General features: G+C 54.9%; 1 protein-coding gene across 5 annotated transcripts in view; it reads left to right on the top strand.

Moving 5' to 3' along the window:
• LOC140388630 (phosphatidylinositol 4,5-bisphosphate 3-kinase catalytic subunit gamma isoform) overlaps positions 1–20,204 on the top strand; it is a 190,898-nt gene that overhangs the window by 15,056 nt on the left and 155,638 nt on the right. For all 5 annotated transcript variants that reach the window (XR_011934233.1, XM_072473079.1, XM_072473078.1 and 2 more), the window contains 3 exons: positions 1,545–1,610; positions 4,877–5,102; positions 9,423–9,517. Coding sequence is in view for 4 of the 5 variants with exons in the window: in XM_072473079.1 (XP_072329180.1) it covers positions 1,545–1,610; positions 4,877–5,102; positions 9,423–9,517 (387 nt within the window). In the remaining variant the exon portion in view is untranslated. The remainder of the gene's footprint in view (positions 1–1,544; positions 1,611–4,876; positions 5,103–9,422; positions 9,518–20,204) is intronic.

Raw genomic sequence — 20,204 nt, 5'->3', positions numbered from 1 at the left:
CCGCGCATGCGCCAACCCGTGCCGGCCGGCGGAGGCTCTTTGCCGCTGGTTGGCGCGGTGCCAACCACTCCAGCGCCGGCCTCGCCCCCGGATGTGCGGAGGATTCCGCAACTTCCGGGCGGCCCAACGCCGGGGCGGTTCACGCCGCTCTTTGCCGCCGGGACAGCCCGCCTGCCGGCTGGGGGAGAATCCCGGCCTTTATCTTCACTTCACTGCCTGTTTTCCTACCTAGTTTAGCACATTGTGCTTCCAACACTCTGTCCCTGCCGGCCAGATCATTTCTATAGATTGTAACCAGTCGCGGTCCGAGGACTGACCCCTGCGACACTCCTTCATTCCCCCCTCCCTCTCATCCCGACTGGCTGGGCAATTTCAGAGGTGGGCATTTCTGAGATCCTGCCGTCTGGATCCCCTTACCCGCCCCCGCTGCAGTCACACACACACACCCCTCACCACTTTCCAAACCAGAAGGTCCCACCCTAACAGCGTGTCCAGGTGATGTGCCGCTCCCTGAGTTGTCGCAGCGCCTGCAGCTCAGCCTCCAGCTCAGCGACTCTGAGCCGGAGTTCTTCGAGCCGCAGACACTTGCTGCGGAAGACTTTGACCCGGATCACACTCATGGCCAGGAGCTGCGGCCTTGAGGGGACCAATCGTAACGGGTGAGGAAGGTTGAGAATCACCTCCTACGCCCACCTCACCAAACTCCGCATTTACTGAACTCCAGGCTGGCGCTCTGGCATTTGCTGCTCTCCATGTGCCCTTGGCCACGCTGAAGACTTTGAATTTGTAGAGAACTGAACTGGGCCGACTGTCCCCAGGAACCAGATGAAACCAGTTAGCTGATTCACTGCCAGCCCCCACGTCTGAGAGTGACTTTATCCTGTCTCACTGTGAGAAATTAATAAAGAACTTGGCCTGCTTCCATTGGCTCCGCCTCAACCAACATTTTGATTTTAATAGTCTCATCCTTCTTTTCAAATCCCTCCATGGTCCCGCCCCCTCCCTATCTCTGTAATCTCCTCTACTCCCCCAAACATCCCAGTTCGACTCCACTCCTCCAATCCTGGCCACTCGAGTCTCCCTGACTCCCATCTCTCCAACAGCCTGAGGCCCTAACTCTGGAATCCCCGCAATAAACTCTCTGGCTCCTTTACCCTCACGTTCTTCCTTCAAGACAGACAGTGCCAGCCTGCCACCCACTGAGACAGTGGTTGGTGGTATGAGGTCTGGGGTGGGAGGGGGGTCAACACCTTGTGTTGAGGAAGCACTGCCCTCCCCATGGCCCTCCCCATGGCCCTCCCCTCCCTCTCCTCGGCTTTGTCACACCAGCCTGACGAGGGCGGCCAGAAGAAAATCACGAACCCCTGACCCGGGGGACTGGGGGGGTAAAGTCGCCTCCCTTCCCCCTCCCCCAGGGCTCTGAGCTGTGGGGTGTGGGCTTCGGGAGGGGTGCTGGGACTTGGTGCCAGCGTGCAGGGTGAGAGACAGAGAGTCCGCCAATCACACTGCTTTCTCAGCTGTTGTTTTGTTGTCTCTTTCTTCAGGCGTTGAAGTTTGAACCGTACCACGACAGTGCTTTAGCGAGATTTCTTATTCGGTGCGCATTGAGGGTGAGTGTCCAACGAAACTCAGTGACATGAGTGGAATAACATCTCCGTGTTCAACACTGTCCACACAGCAGCTCCTCACTCAGATCTCAAACATTAATTCAACCTTGCACCAACTCACCAGGCGCCGATAAAGTACTTTTCTAAAGTGCAATCCCTGCTGTGGTGGAGGACACAAGGCAGCCAGTTTCTGCACATCAAGACCCAAAGACAGCAATGCAATGATCTATTTAAATCACATTAATTGAGCGATAGGTATTGATCCTGTACCACAGGGGAGGACAGGCAACACCTCCTCCCCACCCAACCCCATCCACCGCACACCACAACCTTCTTCCAAATTGTTCTGCCGAATTTTGAAGGTCGACCTGAGAAAGCAACGGAGCTCGTTAATAAGACAGCATCGCCAACAGTGCAGCACTCCCTCAGTACTGACCCTCTGACAGTGCAGCACTCCCTCAGTACTGACCCTCTGACAGTGCGGCACTCCCTCAGTACTGACCCTCTGACAGTGCAGCACTCCCTCAGTACTGACCCTCTGACAGTGCAGCACTCCCTCAGTACTGACTCTCTGACAGTGCAGCACTCCCTCAGTACTGACCCTCTGACAGTGCAGCACTCCCTCAGTACTGACTCTCTGACAGTGCAGCACTCCCTCAGTACTGACCCTCTGACAGTGCAGCACTCCCTCAGGACTGAGCCTCTGACAGTGCAGCACTCCCTCAGGACTGACCCTCTGACAGTGCAGCACTCCCTCAGTACTGACCCTCTGACAGTGCAGCACTCCCTCAGTACTGACCCTCTGACAGTGCAGCACTCCCTCAGTACTGACCCTCTGACAGTGCAGCACTCCCTCAGTACTGACCCTCTGACAGTGCAGCACTCCCTCAGTCCTGATCCTCTGACAATGTGGCACTCCCTCAGTACTGACCCTCTGACAGTGCAGCACTCCCTCAGTACTGACCCTCTGACAATGCGGCACTCTCTCAGTACTGACCCTCCGACAGTGCGGCGCTCCCTCAGTACTGACCCTCTGACAGTGCAGCACTCCCTCAGTACTGACCCTCTGACAGTGCAGCACTCCCTCAGTACTGACCCTCTGACAGTGCAGCACTCCCTCAGTACTGACCCTCTGACAGTGCAGCACTCCCTCAGTACTGACCCTCTGACAGTGCAGCACTCTCTCAGTACTGACCCTCTGACAGTGCAGCACTCCCTCAGTCCTGATCCTCTGACAATGTGGCACTCCCTCAGTACTGACCCTCTGACAGTGCAGCACTCCCTCAGTACTGACCCTCTGACAGTGCGGCACTCCCTCAGGACTGACCCTCTGACAGTGCAGCACTCCCTCAGTACTGACCCTCTGACAGTGCAGCACTCCCTCAGGACTGACCCTCTGACAGTGCAGCACTCCCTCAGTACTGACCCTCTGACAGTGCAGCACTCCCTCAGTACTGACCCTCTGACAGTGCAGCACTCCCTCAATACTGACCCTCTGACAGTGCAGCACTCCCTCAGTACTGACCCTCTGACAGTGCAGCACTCCCTCAGTACTGACCCTCTGACAGTGCGGCACTCCCTCAGTACTGACCCTCTGACAGTGCAGCACTCCCTCAGTACTGACCCTCTGACAGTGCGGCACCCCCTCAGTACTGACCCTCTGACAGTGCGGCACTCCCTCAGTACTGAACCTCTGAGAGTGCTTCACTCCCTCAGTACTGACCCTCTGACAGTACAGCACTCCCTCAGCACTGGCCCTCTGACAGTGCAGCACTCCCTCAGTACTGACCCTCTGACAGTGCAGCATTCTCTCAGTGCTGACCCTCTGACAGTGCAGCACTCCCTCAGTACCGACCCTCTGACAGTGCGGCACCCCCTCAGTACTGACCCTCTGACAGTGCGGCACTCCCTCAGTACTGACTCTCTGACAGTGCTGCACTCCCTCAGTACTGACCCTCTGACAGTGTAGCACTCCCTCAGTACTGACCCTCTGACAGTACAGTACTCCCTCAGCACAGGCCCTCTGACAGTGCAGCACTCCCTCAGTACTGACCCTCTGGCAGTGCGGCACTCCCTCAGTACTGACCCTCTGACAGTGCAGCACTCCCTCAGTACTGACCCTCTGACAGTGCGGCACTCCCTCAGTACTGACCCTCTGACAGTGCGGCACTCCCTCAGTACTGACCCTCTGACAGTGCAGCATTCCCTCAGTACTGACCCTCTGACAGTGCGGCACTCCCTCAGTACTGACCCTCTGACAGTGCGGCACTCCCTCAGTACTGACCCTCTGACAGTGCAGCACTCCCTCAGTACTGACCCTCTGACAGTGCGGCACTCCCTCAGTACTGACCCTCTGACAGTGCAGCACTCCCTCAGTACTGACCCTCTGACAGTGCGGCGCTCCCTCAGTACTGACCCTCTGACAGTGCGGCGCTCCCTCAGTACTGACCCTCTGACAGTGCAGCACTCCCTCAGTACTGACCCTCTGACAGTGCGGCACTCCCTCAGTACTGACCCTCTGACAGTGCGGCACTCCCTCAGTACTGACCCTCTGACAGTGCGGCACTCCCTCAGTACTGACCCTCTGACAGTGCAGCACTCCCTCAGTACTGACCCTCTGACAGTGCGGCACTCCCTCAGTACTGACCCTCTGTCAGTGCAGCACTCCCTCAGTACTGACCCTCTGGCAGTGCGGCACTCCCTCAGTGCTGACCCTCTGACAGTGCGGCACTCCCTCAGTACTGACCCTCTGACAGTGCAGCACTCCCTCAGTACTGACCCTCTGACAGTGCGGCACTCCCTCAGTACTGACCCTCTGACAGTGCGGCGCTCCCTCAGTACTGACCCTCTGACAGTGCAGCACTCCCTCAGTACTCACCCTCTGGCAGTGCGGCACTCCCTCAGTGCTGACCCTCTGACAGTGTGACCAGGATTTTGTGCTCCACTCTCTGGAAATATTTAAATGTATTAACAATTTGACAGTTACATTGCGAAAACAGTCGCAAGATCTGGAATGTGACTTGAAGACAAGATTCTGTTGTGAGGGGCATTCCAAGGCGGTTTGGGTTTCAGCAATTGATGGGGTTACAGAGAGATTCCCGTCCCAGCCTCCCCGAACAGGCGCCGGAATGTGGCGACTAGCGGCTTTTCACAGTAACTTCATTTGAAGCCTACTTGTGACAACAAGCGATTTTCATTTCATTTCATTTCATTTCAGAATCAATGCATTTTCCTTCTCTCTGATGTCTCAATGCCCTGTGTTCCTGCAGAGTAAGCGAATTGGCCATTTCTTTTTCTGGTACCTGCGATGTGAGGTGACGGGTTCTCCCTATTTCTGTGACCGTTTCGCTGTGATCTTGGAGGCATACCTGATGGGCTGTGGCCAGTCCGTCCTGGAGGGATTGCACAAACAGGTTCAGCTGGTCAACAGCCTCAGCCACGTTGCTACCGAGATCAAGAAGATCATTCCGGAAAAGAGTGATCTTCCACCCAATGGTGAGTAGCTTCTCCGAAAGAACAGGGAGCCGCCTGGCCACCCAGACACCGGCCTGGGAAGGGAGCGCTGGAGAGGGAACATGGCAGGTGTGCTGGCGGGGGAGGCAGATGGGGAGAACTGAAAATTTGGGAGAGAGTGGGGGTGGTTGTTTTGAGGACGGGGACGGGCTGGTGAGCACAGTGGGGAGAGATATTCCACCAACTCCAAGGCTGCATCCACGCCCATTGAGGCCTAGAGGAATAGGCCCCACAACCTGCCCCTTTCCCCAACTCACTCACAGGAAAAAGGCTTTGGGCTCCCGGAGAGATGGTGTCATTGTGGTCACGTCCTTCTGTTCTTTTTTATTCATTTACGGGATGTGAGAGACTTTGGCTAGACCAACATTTATCGCCCACCCCTAGTTGCCCTTGAGAGGGTGGAACTGAGCCATTTTCTGGAACCAGGTGGGGGAGTCCATGTGTTATAGGTACACCCACTGTGCTGTACTGAGCCCCAGGTCACCGTCCGTGTGGACTTTGCACATTCTCCCCGTGTCTGTGTGGATCTCACTCCCACAACCCAAAGATGCGCAGGATAGGTTGATTGTCCACAATAAATTTCCCCTTAATTGGGGAAAAAAAATAATTGGGTACTCTAAATTAAAAAAAAAAATTCTTGGAAGATGCAATTTGTGGAGTCGACCAGGGAGAACTTGTGGATGTGGTTTATTTAGACTTCAGGAGGCTTTCGACAAGGTCTCACATCGCAGATTAATGTGTAAAGTTGAAGTGCATGGGATTGCGGGTAGTGGCTTGAGATGGTTAGAAAGCTGGTTAGCAGACAGGAAGCAAAAAGTTGGAATAAATGGGTCTTTTTCTGATTGGCAGGCAGTGACTAGTGGGGTACCACAGGGGTCTGTGCCAGGACCCCAACTGTTCACATTATATATCAATAATTTGGAAGAGGCAACATAATGTATTCTCTCCAAATTTGCAAATGACACCAATTTGGGTGGGAGGGTGAGCTGTGAGGAGGTTGAGCTGTGAGGGAGGGTGAGCTGTGAGGGAGGGTGAGCTGTGAGGAGGGTGAGCTGTGAGGGAGGGTGAGCTGTGAGGGAGGGTGAGCTGTGAGGGAGGGTGAGCTGTGAGGAGGTTGAGCTGTGAGGGAGGGTGAGCTGTGAGGAGGGTGAGCTGTGAGGGAGGGTGAGCTGTGAGGAGGGTGAGCTGTGAGGAGGGTGAGCTGTGAGGAGGGTGAGCTGTGAGGGAGGGTGAGCTGTGAGGGAGGGTGAGCTGTGAGGAGGGTGAGCTGTGAGGGGGATGAGCTGTGAGGGAGGGTGAGCTGTGAGGGAGGGTGAGCTGTGAGGGAGGGTGAGCTGTGAGGGAGGGTGAGCTGTGAGGGAGGGTGAGCTGTGAGGAGGGTGAGCTGTGAGGAGGGTGAGCTCCTCTGCACTCTTTCCAATGCTTCCACATCCTTCCTATAATGCGGCGACCAGAATTGCACGCAATACTCCAAATGCGGCCGCACCAGAGTTTTGTACAGCTGCAACATGACCTCATGGCTCCGAAACTCAATCCCTCTACCAATAAAAGCTAACACACCGTACGCCTTCTTAACGACCCTCTCAACCTGGATGGCAACTTTCAGGGATCTATGTACATGGACACCGAGATCTCTCTGCTCATCCACACTACCAAGAATCTTACCATTAGCCCAGTACTCTGTCTTCCTGTTAGTCCTTCCAAAATGAATCACCTTTACACTTTTCTGCATTAAACTCCATTTGCCACCTCTCAGCCCAGCACTGCAGCTTATCTATGTCCCTCTGTAACTTGTAACATCCTTCCGCACTGTCCACAACTCCCCCGACTTTAGTGTCATCTGCAAATTTACTCCCCCATCCTTCTATGCCCTCCTCCAGGTCATTTATAAAAATGACAAGCAGCAGTGGCCCAAAAACAGATCCTTGTAGTACACCACTAGTAACTGGACTCCAGTCTGAACATTTCCCATCAACCACCACCCTTTGTCTTCTTCCAGCTAGCCAATTTCTGATCCAAACTGCTAAATCACCCTGAATCCCATGCCTCTGTATTTTCTGCAATAGCCTACCGTGGGGAACCTTATCAAACGCTTTACTGAAATCCATATACACCACATCAACTGCTTTACCCTCATCCACCTGTTTGGTCACCTTCTCAAAGAACTCAATAAGGTTTGTGAGGCACGACCTACCCTTCACAAAACCGTGTTGACTATCTCTAATCAAATTATTCCTTTCCAGATGATTATACATCCTATCTCTTATAAACCTTTCCAAGATTTTGCCCACAACAGAAGTAAGGCTCACTGGTCTGTAGTTACCTGGGTTGTCTCTACTCCCCTTCTTGAACAAGGGGACAACATTTGCTATCCTCCAGTCTTCTGGCACTATTCCTGTAGACAAAGATGACAAAGATCAAAGCCAAAGGCTCAGAAATCTCCTCCCTAGCTTCCCAGAGAATCCTAGGATAAATCCCATCTGGCCCAGGGGACTTCTCTATTTTGACACTTTCCAGAATTGCTAACACCTCCTCCTTATGAACCTCAAGCCCTTCTAATCTAGTAGCCTGAATCTCAGTATTCTCCTCAACAACATTGTCTTTTTCCTGTGTGAATACTGACGAAAAATATTCATTTAGCACCTCTCCTATCTCCTCGGACACCAAGCACAATTTCCCACTACTGTTCTTGACTGGCCCTACTCTTACCCGAGTCATTCTTTTATTCCTGACATATCTATAGAAAGCTTTAGGGTTATCCTTGATCCTACCTGCCAAAGACCTCTCATGTCCCCTCCTGGCTCTTCTTAGATGATCACCATGATGATAATGAATGGTGGAGCAGGCTCGAAGGGCCGAATGGCCTCCTCCTGCTTCTATTTTGGTTCTATGTATGGGACCTCTTTTGTAGCTGTGTCACCACATTCTCACGTAGCCACTTGGTTTACATTCATCAATTCAGCCTTTGCTGAAAGTCGTCCCACCCCCCCCCCCCCCACCCCACCTCAGAGTCACAGTCACGAGTTCAGGTCTCTCTCCACTTGCCTGGATGGGTGCAGCTCCAATAACACTCGAGAAGCTCGACACCTTCCAGGACAAAGCAGCCCGTTTGATTGGCACCCCATTCACAAACATATGGGCGCGTGGCAGCACAGTGGTTAGCACAGTTGCTTCACAGCACCAGGGCTCGATTCCCGGCTTGGGTCACTGTCTGTGTGGAGTCTGCACGTTCTCCCCGTGTCTGCGTGGGTTTCCTCCGGGTGCTCCGGTTTCCTCCCACAAGTCCCGAAAGACGCGCTGTTAGGTGAATTGGACATTCTGAATTCTCCCTCTGTGTACCCGAGCAGGAGCCGGAGTGTGGCGACTAGGGGCTTTTCACAGTAACTTCATTGCAGTGTTAATGTAAGCCTACTTGTGACAATAAAGATTATTATTATTCACTCCCCGCCGGAAGCACAGTGGCAGCCGTACGTACCTTCCACAAGATGCACTGCAGCAACTCACCAAGCCTCCAGATGGTTGGTGCTTGAAAGGGACCTGGAGTTAAAACTGGTGTGAAGAGACCCAATACCTCCCCCCCCCCCCCGCCACTCCGGGAGAGTGAGACAGACACAGAGTGTGAGAGAGAGAGAGTGAGAGAGAGAGCCAAACAGGAAATGTGTGCGAGAACTGGTGTAATGTTGATACCTGGAAGCGAGAGAGGATTCAACATTCAGCCTTTGTATTTCATTCGGGATGTGTCAGGGAAGTTGCAGCAGAATATTCGGAGCCGGAGTAGCAATCATAACTGGCAGCATGGTCCATTCCAAACTGACAACAAAGTTGGAAAGGTTTTAGTGGGCGAGGAAAGAAATTAATAAATCGGAGCACCAAGTCGGAATCCCAGGATTCCTTCCAGTGCCTCATCATAGTGAGTATAGAAATAGGAGGATAAATGAGTGTCTGGAAAGATTGAGGACTCTAGATTCCTCGGACACAGGGACCGATTTGTGGGGAAGATGGAAACGATACATGGCCAGTGGATCATTCACGTCCATCTTGTTTCAACTCTGATCCACCTGACAGTACCTCTGACAGTGCAGCGCTCCCTCAGCGCTGCGCCAGCAGTGTCAGGCTGCACTATGGGCACAAGTAGCTGGTGTGCATCTCAAACCCAGGAGGTTTTGGCAAAAAATTGAGAGAATTAGCTGCCCATGGTTGGCTGCTGATACAAGCCAACTTGGGGAAGTGAAAGGTGGGGGAGGTGAGCAGGGCAGGGTTGCAGCCGTCACAGTGAAGGTGACACTTCCTTTCTCATTGCAGCAACTAGCATGGTTCAGGAGATGCTGAGGAATGCCGAACTGCCCCAGGACTTCCTGGCTCCCTATGATCCCCGCATCAAGGCCGGCAGCATCCTGGTGAGCTGGCTAACCCCACTGAGTGGAAAACTATCGCGACACAACACAGCAGCACCCAGCTCAACCAGCTCCCACACACCGGGACCTGCTCCTTGCTCAGTGGGCCGAAAGGTGTTAACATATTGGGATTCCCGCTCCTGATCATGTGGAGGTTACGGACAGAGTAACAGGAACGGCCAGACAACCCTGTCTCACCGTTCAATAAAGCGTGTGTCTGAGAGCCAGACCCCACTCTGTCACCCGCCTGGATTCTGAGCCCACTGTGTTCCAGGACACGGAAACCCAGACCGTCAGTGATGCCACACCTGATGGACTCATCCATGGCGTTTCTCAGTGTTCCAGTTTGGCTGAAATCTCTCCTCTTCTGACTGACATCGACTCCAGAACCAGCAATAGCTGGATTTCCAAATTCCCATCATTGTCTTCAAATCCCTCCAGGGCCTCGTCCCTCCCTATCTCTGTAACCTCCTCCAGCCCCTAGAACCCTCCCTATCTCTGTAACCTCCTCCAGCCCCTACACCCCTCCCTATCTCTGTAACCTCCTCCAGCCCCTAGAACCCTCCCTATCTCTGTAACCTCCTCCAGCCCCTACAACCCTCCCTATCTCTGTAACCTGCTCAAGTCCCTACACCCCCTCCCTATCTCTGTAACCTCCTCCAGCCCCTACACCCCTCCCTATCTCTGTAATCTCCTCCAGCCCCTAGAACCCTCCCTATCTCTGTAACCTCCTCCAGCCCCTACACCCCTCCCTATCTCTGTAATCTCCTCCAGCCCCTAGAACCCTCCCTATCTCTGTAACCTCCTCCAGCCCCTACAGCCCTCCCTATCTCTGTAACCTCCTCAAGTCCCTACAACGCTCCCTATCTCTGTAACCATCCCCAGCCCCTACACCCCTCCCTATCTATGTAACCTCCTCCAGCCCCTACAACCCTCCCTATCTCTGTAACCTCCTCAAGTCCCTACAACGCTCCCTATCTCTGTAACCTCCTCCAGCCCCTAGAACCCTCCCTATCTCTGTAATCTCCTCCAGCCCCTACAATCCTCCCTATCTCTGTAACTTCTTCCAGCGCCTACACCCCTCTCTATCTCTGTAACCTCCTCCAGCCCCACAACCCTCCCTATCTCTGTAACCTCCTCCAGTCCCTACACCCCCTCCCTACCTCTGTAACCTCCTCCAGCCCCTACACCCCTCCCTATTTCTGTAACCTCCTCCAGCCCCTAGAACCCTCCCTATCTCTGTAACCTCCTCCAGCCCCTACAACGCTCCCTATCTCTGTAACCTCCTCCAGCCCCTACACCCCTCCCTATCTCTGTAACCTCCTCCAGCCCCTACACCCCTCCCTATCTCTGTAACCTCCTCCAGCCCCTACAACCCTCCCTATCTCTGTAACCTCCTCCAGCCCCTACAACCCTCCCTATCTCTGTAACCTGCTCCAGCCCCACAATCCTCCCTATCTCTGTAATCTCCTGCAGACTCTACACCCCTCCCTATCTCTGCAACTTCCTCCAGCCCCGACACCCTCCCTATCTCTGTAACCTCCTCCAGTCCCTACAACCCTCCCTATCTCTGTAACCTCCTCCAGTCCCTACAACGCTCCCTATCTCTGTAACCTCCTCCAGCCCCTACACCCCGCCCTATCTCTGTAACCTCCTCCAGCCCCTACACACCCTCCCTATCTCTGTAACCTCCTCCAGTCCCTACACCCCCTCCCTATCTCTGTAACCTCCTCCAGCCCCTACACCCCTCCCTATCTCTGTAACCATCTCGAGCCCCTACACCCCCTCCCTATCTCTGTAACCTCCTCCAGCCCCTACACCCCTCCCTATCTCTGTAACCTCCACCAGCCCCTACACCCCCTCCCTATCTCTGTAACCTCCTCCAGTCCCTACAACCCTCCCTATCTCGGTAACCTCGTCCAGCCCCTACAACCCTCCCTATCTCTGTAACCTCCTCCAGCCCCCACACCCTCCCTATCTCTGTAACCTCCTCCAGTCCCTACAACACTCCATATCTCGGTAAACTCCTCCAGCACCTACAACCCTCCCTATCTCTGTAACCTCCTCCAGCCCCGAGACCCCCTCCCTATCTCTGTAACCTCCTCCAGCCCCTACACCCCCTCCCTATCTCTGTAACCTCATCCAGCCCCTACACCCCTCCCTATCTCTGTAATCATCTCGAGCCCCTACACCCCCTCCCTATCTCTGTAACCTCCTCCAGCCCCTACACCCCTCCCTATCTCTGTAACCTCCTCCAGCCCCTACAACCCTCCCAATCTCTGTAACCTGCTCCAGCCCCACAATCCTCCCTATCTCTGTAATCTCCTCCAGCCCCTACAACGTTCCCTATCTCTGTAACCTCCTCCAGCCCCTATAACCCTCCCTATCTCTGTAACCTCCTCCAGCCCCTACACCCTTCCCTATCTCTGTAACCTCCTCCAGCCCCTACACCTTTCCTATCTCTGTAACCTGCTCAAGCCCCACAATCCTCCCTATCTCTGTAATCTCCTGCAGACTCTACACCCCTCCCTATCTTTGCAACCTCCTCCAACCCCTACACCCTCGCTATCTCTGTAACCTCATCCAGTCCCTACAACCCTCCCTATCTCGGTAAACTCCTCCAGCCCCTACAACCCTCCCTATCTCTGTAACCTCCTCCAGCCCCTACAACCTTCCCTATCTCTGTAACCTCCTCCAGCCCCTACAACCCTCCCTATCTCTGTAACCTGCTCAAGCCCCACAACCCTCCCTATCTCTGTAACCTCCTCCAGCCCCTACAACCCTCCCTATCTCTGTAACCCACCTCCAGTCCCTACAACCCTCCCTATCTCTGTAACCTCCTCCAGCCCCTACACCTCCCTATCTCTGTAACTCCCTCCAGCGTCAACAACCCTCCCTATCTCTGTAACCTCCTCCAGCCCCTATAACCCTCCCTATCTCTGCAACCTCCTCCAGCCCCGACACCCTCCCTATCTCGGTAACCTCCTCCAGCCCCTACACCCTTCCCTATCTCTGTAACCTCCTCCAGTCCCTACAACCCTCCCTATCTCTGTAACCTCCTCCAGCCCCTACAACCCTCCCTATCTCTGTAACCTCCTCCTTCCCCTACATCCCTCCCTATCTCTGTGACCTACTCCAGCCCCTACAACCCTCCCTATCTCTGTAACCTCCTCCAGCCCCTACAACCTTCCCTATCTCTGTAACCTCCTCCAGCCCCTATAACGCTCCCTATCTCTGTAACCACCTCCAGCCCCTACACCCTTCCCTATCTCTGTAACCTCCTCCAGCCCCTACACCCTTCCCTATCTCTGTAACCTCCTCCAGTCCCTACAACCATCCCTATCTCTGTAACATCCTCCAGCCCCTACAACCCTCCCTATCTCTGTAACCGCCTCCAGCCCCTACAACCCTCCCTATCTCTGTAACCTCCTCCAGCCCCTACACCCTTCCCTACCTCTGTAACCCACCTCCAGTCCCTACAACCATCCCTATCTCTGTAACATCCTCCAGACCCTACAACCCTCCCTATCTCTGCAACCTCCTCCAGCCCCTACACCCTCCCTATCTCTGTAACCTCCTCCAGCCCCTACACCCTTCCCTACCTCTGTAACCCACCTCCAGTCCCTACAACCCTCCCTATCTCTATAACCTCCTCCAGCCCCTACACCTCCCAATCTCTGTAACCCCCTCCAGCCCGACAACCCTCCCTATCTCTGTAATCTCCTCCAGCCACTATAACCCTCCCTATCTCTGAAACCTCCTCCAGCCCCTACACCCCTCCCTATCATTGTAACCTCCTCCAGCTCCTACAACCATCCCTATCTCTGTAACCTCCTCCAGCCCCTACAACCCTCCATATCCCTGTAATCTCCTCCAGCCCCTACACCACTCCCTATCGCTGAAACCCCTCCAGCCCCCACAACCCTCATTATGTCTGAAACCTCCTTCAGCCCCTACAACCCTCCCTATCTCTCTAACCTCCTCCAACCTCACAACCCTCCCTATCTCTGTAACCTCCTGCAGCCCCTTAACCTCTCCCTATCTCTGTAACCTCCTCCAGCCCCACAACTCTCCCTACCTTTGTAACCTCCTCCAGTCCCTACACCCCCTCCCTATCTCTGTAACCTCCTCCAGACCCTACACCCCCTCCCTATCTCTGCAACCTGCTCCAGCCCCACAATCCTCCCTATCTCTGTAATCTCCTGCAGACTCTACACCCCTCCCTATCTCTGCAACCTCCTCCAGCCACTACACCCTCCCTATCTCTGTAAATTCCTCCAGCCCGTACAACCCTCCCTATCTCTGTAACCCACCTCCAGTCCCTACCACCCTCGCTATCTCTGCAACCTCCTCCAGCCCCTACACCTCATTATCTCTGTAACCCCCTCCAGCACCAACAACCCTCCCTATCTCTGTAACCTCCTCCAGTCCCTACAACGCTCCCATCTCTGTAACCTCCTCCAACCCCTACACCCCTCCCTATCTCTGTAACCTCCTCCAGCCCCTACACCCCCTCCCTATCTCTGTAACCTCCTCCAGCCCCTACACCCCCTCCCTATCTCTGTAACCTCCTCCAGCCCCTACACCCCTCCCTATCTCTGTAACCATCTCGAGCCCCTACACCCCCTCCCTATCTCTGTAACCTCCTCCAGCCCCTACACCCTTCCCTATCTCTGTAACCTCCTCCAGCCCCTACAACCCTCCCTATCTCTGGAACATCCTCCAGCCCCTACAACCTTCCCTATCTCTGTAACCTCCTCCAGCCCCTACAACCCTCCCTATCTCTGTAACCTGCTCAAGCCCCACAACCCTCCCTATCTCTGTAACCTCCTCCAGCCCCTACACCCTCCCTATCTCTGTAACCCACCTCCAGTCCCTACAACCCTCCCTATCTCTGTAACCTCCTCCAGCCCCTACACCTCCCTATCTCTGTAACTCCCTCCAGCATCAACAACCCTCCCTATCTCTGTAACCTCCTCCAGCCCCTATAACCCTCCCTATCTCTGCAACCTCCTCCAGCCCCGACACCCTCCCTATCTCGGTAACCTCCTCCAGCCCCTACACCCTTCCCTATCTCTGTAACCTCCTCCAGTCCCTGCAACCCTCCCTATCTCTGTAACCTCCTCCAGCCCCTACAACCCTCCCTATCTCTGTAACCTCCTCCTTCCCCTACATCCCTCCCTATCTCTGTAACCTACTCCAGCCCCTACAACCCTCCCTATCTCTGTAACCTCCTCCAGCCCCTACAACCTTCCCTATCTCTGTAACCTCCTCCAGCCCCTATAACGCTCCCTATCTCTGTAACCTCCTCCAGCCCCTACACCCTTCCCTATCTCTGTAACCTCCTCCAGCCCCTACACCCTTCCCTATCTCTGTAACCTCCTCCAGTCCCTACAACCATCCCTATCTCTGTAACATCCTCCAGCCCCTACAACCCTCCCTATCTCTGTAACCGCCTCCAGCCCCTACAACCCTCCCTATCTCTGCAACCTCCTCCAGCCCCTACACCCTCCCTATCTCTGTAACCTCCTCCAGCCCCTACACCCTTCCCTAACTCTGTAACCCACCTCCAGTCCCTACAACCCTCCCTATCTCTGTAACCTCCTCCAGCCCCTACACCTCCCTATCTCTGTAACCCCCTCCAGCCCCGACAACCCTCCCTATCTCTGTAATCTCCTCCAGCCACTATAACCCTCCCTATCTCTGAAACCTCCTCCAGCCCCTACACCCCTCCCTATCATTGTAACCTCCTCCAGCTCCTACAACCCTCCCTATCTCTGTAACCTCCTCCAGCCCCTACAACCTTCCCTATCTCTGTAACCTCCTCCAGCCCCTATAACGCTCCCTATCTCTGTAACCTCCTCCAGCCCCTACACCCTTCCCTATCTCTGTAACCTCCTCCAGCCCCTACACCCTTCCCTATCTCTGTAACCTCCTCCAGTCCCTACAACCATCCCTATCTCTGTAACATCCTCCAGCCCCTACAACCCTCCCTATCTCTGTAACCGCCTCCAGCCCCTACAACCCTCCCTATCTCTGCAACCTCCTCCAGCCCCTACACCTCCCTATCTCTGTAACCCCCTCCAGCACCAACAACCCTCCCTATCTCTGTAACCTGCTCCAGTCCCTACAACGCTCCCTATCTCTGTAACCTCCTCCAACCCCTACACCCCTCCCTATCTCTGTAACCTCCTCCAGCCCTTACACCCCCTCCCTATCTCTGTAACCTCCTCCAGCCCCTACACCCCCCTCCCTATCTCTGTAACCTCCTCCGGCCCCTACACCCCTCCCTATCTCTGTAACCATCTCGAGCCCCTACACCCCCTCCCTATCTCTGTAACCTCCTCCAGCCCCTACACCCTTCCCTATCTCTGTAACCTCCTCCAGCCCCTACACCCCCTCCCTATCTCTGTAACCTCCTCCAGCCCCTACAACCCTCCCTATCTCTGTAACCTCCTCCAGCCCCTACAACCCTCCCTATCTCTGTAACCTGCTCCAGCCCCACAATCCTCCCTATCTCTGTAAGCTCCTGCAGACTCTACACCCCTCCCTATCTCGTCAACCTCCTCCAACCCCTACACCCTCCCTATCTCTGTAACCTCCTCCAGTCCCTACAACCCTCCCTATCTCTGTAACCTCCTCCAGTTCCTACAACCCTCCCTATCTCGGTAACCTCCTCCAGCCCCTACAACCCTCCCTATCTCTGTAACCTCCTCCAGCCCCCACACCCTCCCTATCTCTGTAACCTCCTCCAGTCCCTACAACCCTCCCTATCTCGGTAACCTCCTCCAGCCCCTACAACCCTCCCTATCTCTGTAACCTCCTCCAGCCCCTACAACGTTCCCTATCTCTGTAACCTCCTCCAGCCCCTACACCCCTCCCTATCTCTGTAATCTCCTCCAGCCCCTACACCCCCTCCCTATCTCTGTAACCTCCTCCAGCCCCTACACCCCCTCCCTATCTCTGTAACCTCCTCCAGCCCCTACACCCCTCCCTATCTCTGTAACCATCTCGAGCCCCTACACCCCCTCCCTATCTCTGTAACCTCCTCCAGCCCCTACACCCCTCCCTATCTCTGTAACCTCCTCCAGCCCCTACACCCCCTCCCTATCTCTGTAACCTCCTCCAGCCCCTACAACCCTCCCTATCTCTGTAACCTACTCCAGCCCCTACAACCCTCCCTATCTCTGTAACCTGCTCCAGCCCCACAATCCTCCCTATCTCTGTAATCTCCTGCAGACTCTACACCCCTCCCTATCTCTGCAACCTCCTCCAACCCCTACACCCTCCCTATCTCTGTAACCTCCTCCAGTCCCTACAACCCTCCCTATCTCTGTAACATCCTCCAGTCCCTACAACCCTCCCTATCTCGGTAACCTTCCCCAGCCCCTACAACCCTCCCTACCTCTGTAACCTCCTCCAGCCCCCACACCCTCCCTATCTCTGTAACCTCCTCCAGTCCCTACAACCCTCCCTATCTCGGTAACCTCCTCCAGCCCCTACAACCCTCCCTATCTCTGTAACCTCCTGCAGCCCCTACAACCTTCCCTATCTCTGTAACCTCCTCCAGCCCCTATAACCCTCCCTATCTCTGTAACCTCCTCCAGCCCCTACACCCTTCCCTATCTCTGTAACCTCCTCCAGCCCCTACACCTTTCCTATCTCTGTAACCTGCTCCAGCCCCACAATCCTCCCTATCTCTGTAATCTCCTGCAGACTCTACACCCCTCCCTATCTCTGCAACCTCCTCCAACCCCTACACCCTCCCTATCTCTGTAACCTCCTCCAGTCCCTACAACCCTCCCTATCTCGGTAACCTCCTCCAGCCCCGACAACCCTCCCTATCTCTGTAACCTCCTCCAGCCCCTACAACCTTCCCTATCTCTGTAACCTCCTCCAGCCCCTACAACCCTCCCTATCTCTGTAACCTGCTCCAGCCCCACAACCCTCCCTATCTCTCTAACCTCCTCCAACCTCACAACCCTCCCTATTTCTGTAACCCACCTCCATTCCCTACAACCCTCCCTATCTCTGTAACCTCCTCCAGCCCCTACACCTCCCTACCTTTGTAACCTCCTCCAGTCCCTACACCCCCTCCCTATCTCTGTAACCTCCTCCAGACCCTACACCCCCTCCCTATCTCTGCAACCTGCTCCAGCCCCACAATCCTCCCTATCTCTGTAATCTCCTGCAGACTCTACACCCCTCCCTATCTCTGCAACCTCCTCCAGCCACTACACCCTCCCTATCTCTGTAAATTCCTCCAGTCCGTACAACCCTCCCTATCTCGGTAACCTCCTCCAGCCCCTACAACCCTCCCTATCTCTGTAACCTCCTCCAGCCCCTACAACCCTCCCTATCTCTGCAACCTCCTCCAGCCCCTACACCCTCCCTATCTCTGTAACCTCCTTCAGCCCCTATAACCCTCCCTATCTCTGTAACCTCCTCCAGCCCCTACACCCTTCCCTATCTCTGTAACCCACCTCCAGTCCCTACAACCCTCCCTATCTCTGTAACCTCCTCCAGCCCCTACAACTTTCCCTATCTCTGTAACCTCCTCCAGCCCCTACACCCCTCCCTATCTCTGTAATCTCCTCCAGCCCCTACACCCCCTCCCTATCTCTGTAACCTCCTCCAGCCCCTACACCCCCTCCCTATCTCTGTAACCTCCTCCAGCCCCTACACCCCTCCCTATCTCTGTAACCATCTCGAGCCCCTACACCCCCTCCCTATCTCTGTAACCTCCTCCAGCCCCTACACCCCTCCCTATCTCTGTAACCTCCTCCAGCCCCTACACCCCCTCCCTATCTCTGTAACCTCCTCCAGCCCCTACAACCCTCCCTATCTCTGTAACCTACTCCAGCCCCTACAACCCTCCCTATCTCTGTAACCTGCTCCAGCCCCACAATCCTCCCTATCTCTGTAATCTCCTGCAGACTCTACACCCCTCCCTATCTCTGCAACCTCCTCCAACCCCTACACCCTCCCTATCTCTGTAACCTCCTCCAGTCCCTACAACCCTCCCTATCTCTGTAACATCCTCCAGTCCCTACAACCCTCCCTATCTCGGTAACCTTCCCCAGCCCCTACAACCCTCCCTACCTCTGTAACCTCCTCCAGCCCCCACACCCTCCCTATCTCTGTAACCTCCTCCAGTCCCTACAACCCTCCCTATCTCGGTAACCTCCTCCAGCCCCTACAACCCTCCCTATCTCTGTAACCTCCTCCAGCCCCTACAACCTTCCCTATCTCTGTAACCTCCTCCAGCCCCTATAACCCTCCCTATCTCTGTAACCTCCTCCAGCCCCTACACCCTTCCCTATCTCTGTAACCTCCTCCAGCCCCTACACCTTTCCTATCTCTGTAACCTGCTCCAGCCCCACAATCCTCCCTATCTCTGTAATCTCCTGCAGACTCTACACCCCTCCCTATCTCTGCAACCTCCTCCAACCCCTACACCCTCCCTATCTCTGTAACCTCCTCCAGTCCCTACAACCCTCCCTATCTCGGTAACCTCCTCCAGCCCCGACAACCCTCCCTATCTCTGTAACCTCCTCCAGCCCCTACAACCTTCCCTATCTCTGTAACCTCCTCCAGCCCCTACAACTCTCCCTATCTCTGTAACCTGCTCCAGCTCCACAACCCTCCCTATCTCTCTAACCTCCTCCAACCTCACAACCCTCCCTATTTCTGTAACCCACCTCCATTCCCTACAACCCTCCCTATCTCTGTAACCTCCTCCAGCCCCTACACCTCCCTACCTTTGTAACCTCCTCCAGTCCCTACACCCCCTCCCTATGTCTGTAACCTCCTCCAGACCCTACACCCCCTCCCTATCTCTGCAACCTGCTCCAGCCCCACAATCCTCCCTATCTCTGTAATCTCCTGCAGACTCTACACCCCTCCCTATCTCTGCAACCTCCTCCAGCCACTACACCCTCCCTATCTCTGTAAATTCCTCCAGTCCGTACAACCCTCCCTATCTCGGTAACCTCCTCCAGCCCCTACAACCCTCCCTATCTCTGTAACCTCCTCCAGCCCCTACAACCCTCCCTATCTCTGCAACCTCCTCCAGCCCCTACACCCTCCCTATCTCTGTAACCTCCTTCAGCCCCTATAACCCTCCCTATCTCTGTAACCTCCTCCAGCCCCTACACCCTTCCCTATCTCTGTAACCCACCTCCAGTCCCTACAACCCTCCCTATCTCTGTAACCTCCTCCAGCCCCTACACCTCCCTATCTCTGTAACCCCCTCCAGCCCCGACAACCCTCCCTATCTCTGTAATCTCCTCCAGCCACTATAACCCTCCCTATCTCTGAAACCTCCTCCAGCCCCTACACCCCTCCCTATCATTGTAACCTCCTCCAGCTCCTACAACCATCCCTATCTCTGTAACCTCCTCCAGCCCCTACAACCCTCCATATCCCTGTAATCTCCTCCAGCCCCTACACCCCTCCCTATCGCTGAAACCCCTCCAGCCCCCACAACCCTCATTATGTCTGAAACCTCCTTCAGCCCCTACAACCCTCCCTATCTCTCTAACCTCCTCCAACCTCACAACCCTCCCTATCTCTGTAACCTCCTGCAGCCCCTTAACCTCTCCCTATCTCTGTAACCTCCTCCAGCCCCACAACTCTCCCTACCTTTGTAACCTCCTCCAGTCCCTACACCCCCTCCCTATCTCTGTAA

The sequence above is a fragment of the Scyliorhinus torazame genome, chromosome 13, assembly GCF_047496885.1.
Source record: "Scyliorhinus torazame isolate Kashiwa2021f chromosome 13, sScyTor2.1, whole genome shotgun sequence".
Lineage (NCBI taxonomy): Eukaryota > Metazoa > Chordata > Chondrichthyes > Carcharhiniformes > Scyliorhinidae > Scyliorhinus > Scyliorhinus torazame.
The sequence above is the reverse complement of the archived record's forward strand: the minus strand, read 5'-3'. Positions and strand labels throughout refer to the sequence as shown.